General features: G+C 44.7%; 1 protein-coding gene across 2 annotated transcripts in view; it reads right to left on the minus strand.

The window, feature by feature from the left end:
- Positions 1-8,860, minus strand: part of MYOF (myoferlin) — a 119,403-nt gene extending 110,543 nt beyond the window's left edge. For both annotated transcript variants that reach the window (XM_014522619.2, XM_014522618.2), the window contains exon 1: positions 8,687-8,860. In XM_014522619.2, the coding sequence (XP_014378105.1) occupies positions 8,687-8,774 (88 nt within the window). In that variant the 5' untranslated portion in view covers positions 8,775-8,860. The remainder of the gene's footprint in view (positions 1-8,686) is intronic.
- Between the last annotated feature and the right edge of the window lie 1,628 nt (positions 8,861-10,488).

Genomic DNA, 10,488 nt, shown 5'->3' on the forward strand with positions numbered 1-10,488 from the left:
GTCCAGCAGCATCCCATAGAACTCCACATTCCTCCTTCCTGCTCTCCAGTGATTGGCACCCTCCCCCCCACCCCAGCATGTGACAGCATCTCTATTCAGGGCACTGAAATTTCCAGTTACACCTCCGCTGCATACAAGCATAACACTAAACAATATAGATTAGCTTGACTCATCAATACATCGATTATCATTAAGTGAACTAACCACAGAGATACTGGGCATGTCCACATATGCAATAAATACGACTGAATAAACTCCAGTGCGTTTCATGCCAGAGGTCATTGTTCCCAGGCACACTGTTCGCACATGTGCCTGGGACTGCAGCACGCTGAGTCAGTAGGCAGCCACTGCACTGAAGCACCTTCATGCCCCATCAGCATCTACAAGTGTGTTGTAGCTAAGTAAATAACTCCTCCATAGGATAGCACTTGTGGAATTCATTAGTCTACTCCATTAGTTTACTCCATCCTGATAGCACTGCTCATGTAGATGGTGACATTTTACTGCAGAGCTAATCAGTCAGTTCCACAGTAAACATCTTGTATAGATGTGCCCACTGGCTATTACTAGGGCTAGGGACAGACATTCAAAAAGCCTAAGCCTGAATTGATTAAACCTTTGCAGATTAGTCTAACCTGGCTAGGCTGAACCATTTTGCAACCATACAGACATTCTCTCTGGACTGAGAAAATGCAGGCACATGCCTACAGTGGCTGAGGCTAGAAGCAAGGGGGTGCTAGAGCAGTCCTCCCTTCCCTTGCACAATGCTGAGCTGAGGGGGGTGTGGTTAGGCCCTAGCAGGATGCTCTGATTAGGGAGGGGTCGTCTCCCCCCTCCACTCCTGACCAGTGAGGGAACCAGCAGGGAGTTGATAAGCATTTAGCACCCTATCAAGAAAACAAAAGCCTCTATCATTAGTTCAAGCTCTTCTTAAACAACTTTTTCCAAAGAAGGAAGGAGGGATATTACCAGCTGACCTATTGATTAGCTCCAAATCTGCTTCCAAATCTGTCCTGTCTGCCTTACACAAACACCTCTCAGCATTAGCTAGCATACCACATGCCACAGTCTGTCCTGTGGGAGAGGGGAGTGGGGAATCCCTGCTTGAGCAGGGAGTTGTTCAGGGGGCAAGGGGAAGCCAAGCAGACACTGCTGTACCTGCCATCTCTGCCAGAGCTCCAGCCAGGGAGCAGAAGGGTGGGGCCAGCCTGTTCTCTGGAACACAGAGCCTCACCCAGGGCTGCAAAGCATCTAGGATGCTGGGGGACTCTGGTTTAAGTTAAACCAAGAAGGGGTCTGGGACAGACATTGCAAAAACTGGTTTAACACAAATCACTTAAGTTTGATACTACATTCAACTAGGTTTATCTCTCACTGGTTTCGGTCATTTTCAAACTGGTTTATGTGCACTGAGCTTCTATTCTGTTACAGGTTTAAATCAGTTTTTGATCACTTAAACTAGTTTATGTGCAGTGGCTGTCCCTAGCCTAGAAGAACTGAAGTTACAGACCTATTTCTGACTTCCTTGCCTACCCTCACAACATTCCTTAAATGCAGCACTACTGTTCTCTGCAATTTAAGACTGTACTTTGCCAGGAAAACTTTACAAAGGATTGTGGAGCAATGTTGAAATCAGCCACATGTGTGAGTCAGTATACATACTACTCAGGCAGTGAGCTTTGATAGCTTTCTACTGGACGACAATGAGAGACCTGGACCAATTACCCCATACTGCACATTGCAGGGAACTGACTCATTTTTCTGTAACAGGAATTGACTACAAATTATGCAGGATACTGACTCATATAAATCCACAAAGGAAACAGCATTTATAACCTAATGTTGCAAATGCACCGCTTGCAGAACAAAGCTAATTTTCATGCTAGAAACTGAATTCCACTTCATATTTCTATGTATTAACTAAGCAAAAGCCCAGGATTATTGAATACAGCTATACAGAAAATCTGATGCAGGACTGATCTTGAGATTCGCAGTCACAGGAATCATAGGAGACAGGATGGAAAGGGAAAAATGTTTTCACTCTTATGGGCAAGGGTAGAGAAGGAAAGGAAAAGAGACTGTTCCTTCTGAGGAAGACACTAGACCATAAGGATGATACTGAAGGCATTGAGGGACTACAACCCCTACTGAAGTCTGTAATGTGAGGGTGTAATGCCATGTAGTGTAATAACTGGCCAAGATTTTTTTTGAGCATTCTTTCTAACTATGTAGTGTGTACCACTAACAAAAACAATACCTCAAAAAGATTAAGATCCATTAATTAATGTATATGGTAAGTAATCTACTATATGCCAAGAAAACAATAATTGTCATGCATTTATTTGACAATAAGAATTTGGGATGCGCAGTTCAAATGATTAGGGTTTTGTTAAAAAAAAGTTGAGTCAGGCCTTGTGTGGAGCTAACATGCTGTAGTTCATCTTTACTATTTATCTTTTTCCCTTTACATTTCAACATTCCTTTAATGGCACATATTTTTATTTGACATTCTTGTCTCTTCAGGAAACTATTCTGCTCTCTCCACAAAGGTATCATGCTACAGCAACATTTCTTAGTCAAGGAGATCCGGATGGAACTCCCTTTGGAAGCTTTCAATATAACCCGCTCTTCAGCTGTCTGGGTCATTTGCCTCTCAACACGCTTCTCTACAGTAATGAACCCAGGCAGAGAAACCAAGAGTGAAATTCAAATTCAGGTAAACTGCACATCTAAGCCGCTCTCCCACCTTGCACGTCCCCTCTTCCCTTTTTTTTGTTCTACCTTCAGGTAAGGAATGGGGGTGACTATGGGGGAGGCTATTATTTGTATTTCTTTCTTTAGTGACAGCAAAATTAACTTTCAATACCAAAAATAATGGCAGGTTTACTCTCTCTCGCTTTATGTGTCACTAAGAAAGACACCATACTACTGTTGGCTATCATTTTCTACTACCTTTTGTTAGAAATAGTAGTTCATTTTTAATGTGAATATTTACATTTCTACAAATGTCAACATTTTCATATTGTTAGGTCAAACGTGTACTAAACAGGAAAAAAAGTCACTAGCTAGATATAAGTTTCTGTTAAGCCACATAGGTCCTTCCTTAAAAGAAGGCAATTATAATATTGCTAGCAATCCATATTCAGCACTTAAACTGACTCCCTTGTTGCACTTTATTATTTTTAGTGATTTCAGAAACAAACACTGCCTGGTGTTAGAAAACTGTTCACTTGATTTAAAATCATCTGATAGTAATGGTACACATGTGAGTAAGCAAGTGATTCAGGAACACAAACATCACCAGATTTCCCTGTCCCTCACTTCCAAACTCATGACACCAAACTTCCATGTAATTAAGTATCCAATAGCATTGTTAATACGGAGTTAAGGTAACCCAGTGGCATCTCATGGTTAAAACATACAACTAGACATTTAGAGTTAAGGCAATACAAACTATAACCTCTGAAAACCAGCCACTAAAAAGTGAGGTTCTGGAGTGACTATATTGGAAGTCACTTTTATTCCAGAACAGAATATCCATACAAGGAGTTGTGCCAAAATGGCTATATATTGCTATTGTTCTTCTGATCAAATCTCTCCACAGGCACAAGCCCTTGCAAGCAGCAGAGGTGAAAGAAAGACTAACAGTGCCTTGTTAGCCAGATTGCCTCAGCAGACCAGGTAGTTATTTAAAGGCAGGAAATTTGTTTCCTTTTTCTAGTTTTCTATGTCTGCATACAGAACGGTTATAACCAGAGATCCAGGTCTTCCATTTGCCACAGAATAATGAGGATTTTTCTCCTTTAAAGAAGAAATCTGTGATCCAAAAATCACAAATTTCTCCTTTAAGTGAGAAAAAGACAACAAACCACAGGTTTCCCCTTGCAGGCTGGCAGCCTTCCAGCCTGCAAGGGGCTGTTTGGGGCTGGTGGGGGGAGAAGCAGCCTCCGCTGGGGTGCACACAGCAGCAGAAGCCCCCTGTGCCCCTGGACAAACCGCCTGGGCTTGATCCTCCCACCCATCCGGCCAGGGCCCGTCACTTTACCCCTGCTCCTGCCTCTGCCGCAATCTGCCTCTCACCATGGTGGGCCTCAATCTGCCCCTCCCTAACCTGCTGGGCTGGGGGGGGGCATGCATGTGCATGCACACTCATACTCAGCCCCCTGCCCAGCCTCACATAGACTGCAAGAGGCTCCATGATCAATCAGTTGATGACCACTACTGTTAAGTAGTTTAAAGAAAAAAGGTAAGTGATGTGTAAGCGTCCATAATCCTAGTTTTCATCATGCATTTTGCACATATGATCTCTGCTCCTTAAATGCCTGTCACTGATGTCCCATTTCCTGTACTGTCCAGGCACTCATCAGAAGCATCTACAGGACTTTGAAGCAAATCCAGCAGTGTGGAAGGAGCAAGTGCTTATATTTGCTGAAGTAGGACGGATTACATGATTAACAGCATGTGGTCAGAAGACTGGATGAACAGAACTGGTTATAGAAAGTAGCATCAACCCAGGGAAGTAAACATCAAAGGTCAGTAAAGCCAATCAGCCACAGAGACAAGGAAAAGAGACGGAAGTGAAATGATAGGGACTGTGGGCACAGAGACAAGAAAGGAGTGAAGTGGTAATTAAAAAGCAGAAGAAAAAACAAAAACAGGACAGACTCAAGAACACCAAACCTATGAAGTTGAAGTTGGTTCCTTATTCCCGGTTTCCTGTTCCTTATTCCCAGTTCCTTTTTCAAAGCTAATCTAGACCCAATAAAAACTTGCTATTAATGAATTACACATCCTAAAGACACAAAATTAATCAGCTATGCATATATACTAATTAATATGTAAAATATGTCACAGAGCCCTAAATGAAGGTCAGATTAGGATGGGATTATGGGGCAAAATGCTTCTCGGGCCACCCCAAATTTCATGGCGATGCCACTTGGGGGCTGTCCCAAAGAACCATGACCACAGTCCCACCTGGCCCAAAGCACGATTTGACCATGCCAGGCTGCCGACTAACAGTCCCCATACCCACTATACTAAGTATAATGATTTGAATAAGGAACCGGCTTTCAGGATGGGATTATGGTGAGAAATTCTGCTTGAGCCACCCATCAGAATACCTCTGCATGACCGGGGGACCGTCCTGGACATCTGTGACTAGAGGCTTGCCTGACCCAAAGCGCGGTTTGGCCGTGCCAGGCTGCCAACGGACAGCCCCCCAGCCACTGTGCTAAATACATGGAACCGAATAAGGAACTGGATTATGGCCTGGGATTATACCCAGAAATCCTTCTTGGGCCACCGCAGGCCACACCTTGGTGCCACCACGGGATGTTTCTGGACATCTCTGAATAGAGACCTGCCCGGCCCAAAGTGCAGTTTGGCTGTACCAGGCTGCCAAAACACAGCACCCCAGGCACTGTGCTAAATTAATGGCCCTGAATAAGGAATTGGATTTTGGCTGGGATTATAGCTAAAAATCCTGCTTGGGCCATCCCAGAACATGTCTCTGTGCCACCAGGGGACTCTCCTGGACGTCTCTGAACAGAGACTTGCCTGGCCTAAAACATGGTTTGGCCGTGCAAGGCTATGAACAGACAACACCCCCCCAGACAATGTGCTAAATATCTGGAACCAAACGAGGACCTGGATTTTGGGCTTGGATTATACCCAGAAAACCTTTTTGGCCACCCCACGCTGAGACTTTGTGGCACCAGGAGACTCTCCTGGACATCTCTGACCACAGACTTGCCCAGCCCAAAGCACAGTTTGGCTGTGCCAGCCTGCCTACTAAAAGCAGCCCAGCACAGTGCAAAGTATATGGATCCGGATAAGGAACTGGAATTTGGGATGGGATTATACCCAGAAATCCTTCTTGGGCCACCCCAGACCATATCTCTGTGCCACTGGGGGATGCTACTGGACATCTCTGATGAGAGACTTGCCCAACCTAAAACACGGTTTGGGCATGCCAGGCTGCCAGTTGACACCACTCCCCAGCCACAGTGCGAAGTATATGGACCCAAAGACGGAACTGGATTTTGGGCTGGGATTATAGCTAGAAATCCTTCTTGGGCCATCCCACGCCATGCCTCAACAAATCTGTCCTCAGCAATGTGCAGGAGAGTCCCCCAATGCCACAGAGGCATGGCATGGGGTGGCCCAAGAAGGATTTCTAGCTATAATCCCAGCCCAAAATCCAATTCCTTCTTCAGGTCCATATATTTCGCACTGTGGCTGGAGGGTGGTGTCAGCTGGCAGCCTGGCATGCCCAAACTGTGCTTTAGGTCAGGCAAGTCTCCCATCAGAGATGTCCAGTAGCATCCCCCGGTGGCACAGAGACATGGTCTGGGGTGGCCCCAAGAAGGATTTCTAGGTATAATCCCATCCCAAATTCCAGTTCCTTATTCAGATCCATATACTTTGCACTGTGCTGGGCTGCTTTTAGTAGGCAGGCTGGCACAGCCAAACTGTGCTTTGGGCCGGGCAAGTCTGTGGTCAGAGATGTTCAGGAGAGTCTCCTGGTGCCCCCAAGGCACAGTGTGGGGTGGTCCAAGAAGGATTTCTGGGTATAATCCAAGCCCAAAATCCAGGTCCTCGTTTGGTTCCAGATATTTATCACATTGTCTGGGGGGGTGCTGTCTGTTCGTAGCCTTGCATGGCCAAACCATGTTTTAGGCCAGGCAAGTTTCTGTTCAGAGATGTCCAGGAGAGTCCCCTGGTGGCACAGAGACATGTTCTGGGATGGCCCAAGCAGGATTTTTAGCTATAATCCCAGCCAAAATCCAATTCCTTATTCAGGGCCATTAATTTAGCACAGTGCCTGGGGTGCTGTGTTTTGGCAGCCTGGTACAGCCAAACTGCACTTTGGGCCGGGCAGGTCTCTATTCAGAGATGTCCAGAAACATCCCGTGGTGGCACCAAGGTGTGGCCTGCGGTGGCCCAAGAAGGATTTCTGGGTATAATCCCAGGCCATAATCCAGTTCCTTATTCGGTTCCATGTATTTAGCACAGTGGCTGGGGTGCTGTCCGTTGGCAGCCTGGCACGGCCAAACCGCGCTTTGGGTCAGGCAAGCCTCTAGTCACAGATGTCCAGGACGGTCCCCCGGTCATGCAGAGGTATTCTGATGGATGGCTCAAGCAGAATTTCTTGCCATAATCCCATCCTGAAAGCCGGTTCCTTATTCAAATCATTATACTTAGTATAGTGGGTATGGGGGCTGTTAGTTGGCAGCCTGGCACGGTCAAATCGTGCTTTGGGCCAGGTGGGACTGTGGTCATGGTTCTTTGGGACAGCCCCCAAGTGGCATCGCCATGAAATTTGGGGTGGCCCGAGAAGCATTTTGCCCCATAATCCCATCCTAATCTGACCTTCGTTTAGGGCTCTGTACTTGATGTGACATATTAATTTATACATGAATTAGTACACACGCGTAGCTAATGAAATTCTGTCTCTTTAGGATGTGTAATTCATTAATAACAAGTTTTTATTGGGTTTAGATTAGCTTTGAAAAAGGAACCGGGAATAAGGAACTGTGAATAAGGAACCAACGTCAGCCTCATACCAATCCTTGAGATCCACACAGAAAGGCTTGATGCAGGTATTAGGAAAAATAAGGACCATTGGAAAGGGCTAAATAATGTGCCCTGCTGAAGGAAAACTAGATAAACTTGAAAATATAAGAAAAAGAGAACAGGAGAAAAACACAGAGGAGGAAAGGGTGCTAAATTCCTTGGCAATAAACTGTTGCCATCTTGCAACAAGTTTTCAAACATTTTCAAAGGACATATTTGGGGAATTACAGTGAAGGGAGCAAACACAACAACTATTTCTACCCTTTGAGAGCTGCATTTAGTTCAGTCAATAGTTAAGAAATAATACTCTCAAGAACAAATTTAACTACTTGCCACAATTCAGACTGATGGACTGTATAACATAAGATTGGGCAGGTCTTCCACACCTTTTGGTACTGGTGAAAGAGGAAGCAATAAAAGCAGAAATCATATGCAAAACTTAACACAAAAATAAATTACCATTCAAACTTACATGTGAATGTAAGAGAAACAATATGAAGTTTTTCCCATAAGCAATTAACAAGGCACTCTGAGAATGGTGCGATGAGGAACATGAGTTTCGCTCAATAGAAACAGAATTTAAAAGTATAAGCCAAAAAGTAAAACAAGCACCAGAGGTAATAACATCAGGAACTTTAAAGCAATTGCCAAAATTACTTAAAGAAAATAATCACAATAAGAAAACAATTGCTGCAGCAACAATATTCTTAGTGAGCAACAATTACTGTGCCAAAAATAAAGTAGGAAAAGCCTTGGAGGGAAAAATTAAAGTTAAGATGCTGCAATGTAGACTTTACTGCAAGGTTGAGAACAGATTTTGATGCAAACAGGTAGGAAATAAAGATGGAGAAATAAACTTTTACAGCAACTTAAAACAGTCTTGTAATAGCTGCCCTACAGGCCTGGGAAAAATGCCACCCACCAGCACACTCCACCCAATTCATGCAGGCAAATAGTCTCTGGTTAAGATCTTTGCTAACATTATAGTAGTTGCAATGTTATGTAATTTCAGTATTTCACAGACTTTAAAATATGTATGCTATGCCCTTCTTCTAGCAACTACAGAAAATCCAGAAAGAAACCGGAGTACATTTTTGTTATTCTTCCTTACCTTTAAAAATAACAGAAACAATAGGATCTGGTTTCCCAAACTTAGTTTTGGGGATATTCGTAGCAGATTCCACAATTACACGAAGCATTGCTTCCAATCTTGTACCAGACCACTGCTGTCAAAAGGAAACTTAAGAAAGTCTGTGCTTCAGCTCTCTGTGACCTCCTTGCTGTAATGCTAGGAGGAAGGGGGGAAAGAGGCGGAGGCAGCAATGGCAAGGAATAATTTGCTTACAGTGAGAAAAAGGACCAATGGGTGGATCTATGACGAGTTAGCTGCTAAAGGCTATGAAAAAAAGAGAAGTAGTGTACCTGTAAACTGACACCCTCAAGTCCTGTCCGTGCATAAAACAAGTATAAACTTGTGATTTCTAGTAATGGGAAAATGAAGGCAGCACAATGTAAGCCATGTTTATTTGGGGGGGGGGGGGGGGAAGGGGAAGAGTATGAATCTCATGTAATGTTCAGGGCAAAGTTAATACACTTCTGGTCAAAATTAAGTAAAAACCCAGCAGTTAAGACACCCCAGATTCTCCTTTTAGCTATCTATGCCATACCATTGAGCTTTATGGTATTCAACCCCCTTCATATCTTTGCTTCAATGTTTCATTGTTTTTTTGAATACTGTTGGCATTTCTCCACATTTTTTTCAGTTTCATGCATCCAAAAAAATATACACTTTCGAAAAGTAGAAGCACTCCCCCTTCTGTGGGAGTCAGGAACAACAATATTTTAAATAATCTCTTCAACAGCTATCCAGTCTTGTATTTAACACAACACCTTGTAAAACAAGTCCAACATCTTAAACAGCACTGATTGTTTATGGGCTATTAAAAAAAACCCTGCAGAAAATTTTAACATCAAATACACGGACGAACCCAAAGAGAGAGTGGAAAAAACCTTGTTTATTATTCGGGGCCTTTACACACTTGCTGCTAGCTCGAGACCACAGAACACCAGCATCCACTGAGTGAGACTTGTTGGAGCGGGTGAATGAAGAGAACAAAGAATTTGCCACACCAGCCAACTCCCGCCCGCCTAGTCCTGTCTTGCCCCATGTTTAGAGGAAGGCAAGCAGCCAAACCACACACCACGTGTCACTGGGAGATAAAAGGGCTTTTTTTTGTTTTTAAGGAAAACTGTGCGTGTCCAAAGGCTAAATCAATTCCAAATCCGTGAGTCATTCAAGAACCATACGTGGCCTCGCTACTGGCAAACATCCTCCACCCCTGCCCGGGGCTTTGGATGCTTCAAAATCATTTGGCAGGCGTCCTACGTGCAGGCCTAAGCCTGGAGGCTTGGGGTTTGGATGTCCCCGTGCTTTGCTTGCCCTGAGCCATCGGAGTAAGCCAGGGAGGAGTCTACTGGGAGACAAGCGTCCCTCCCACCTCTGCAGCAAGAACCCAAGGCCTCGTCTTTTTAGCAGTAGCCCAGTCCTTCCGTGTCCGGTGCCGGCTGGACTCGAGCCCTCGCACTGCCTTGCCGAGCCGTGCAGCGACACGAGGCTGCAGCTAGCTCCTTAAACCAGTGACCTTTCGCACCTGACGTCCCACCCTTCTGTCAAAAAACCCCAGGTCCCACCATGATAAAAACAAAACCCTGCTTTTTTTCCAAGAAGTGTATTTTTACGTTTACGTGCATTTTAGTACTATATTCATCGTTAATTGAAGTTTTCAAATGAGCTGAAGTCCCACGACGCATCCCACTGGTTGAGAAACACTGCCCGAAACCGACTCCGGGCTCTCACAAGGGAGGTCTCAGCCCTGCCGGCCCCTCAGGTGCCGAAACCCCAAGACACGGCGG

This window comes from Alligator sinensis, unplaced genomic scaffold (assembly GCF_000455745.1).
Source record: "Alligator sinensis unplaced genomic scaffold, ASM45574v1 scaffold472_2, whole genome shotgun sequence".
Taxonomy (NCBI): Eukaryota; Metazoa; Chordata; order Crocodylia; family Alligatoridae; genus Alligator; species Alligator sinensis.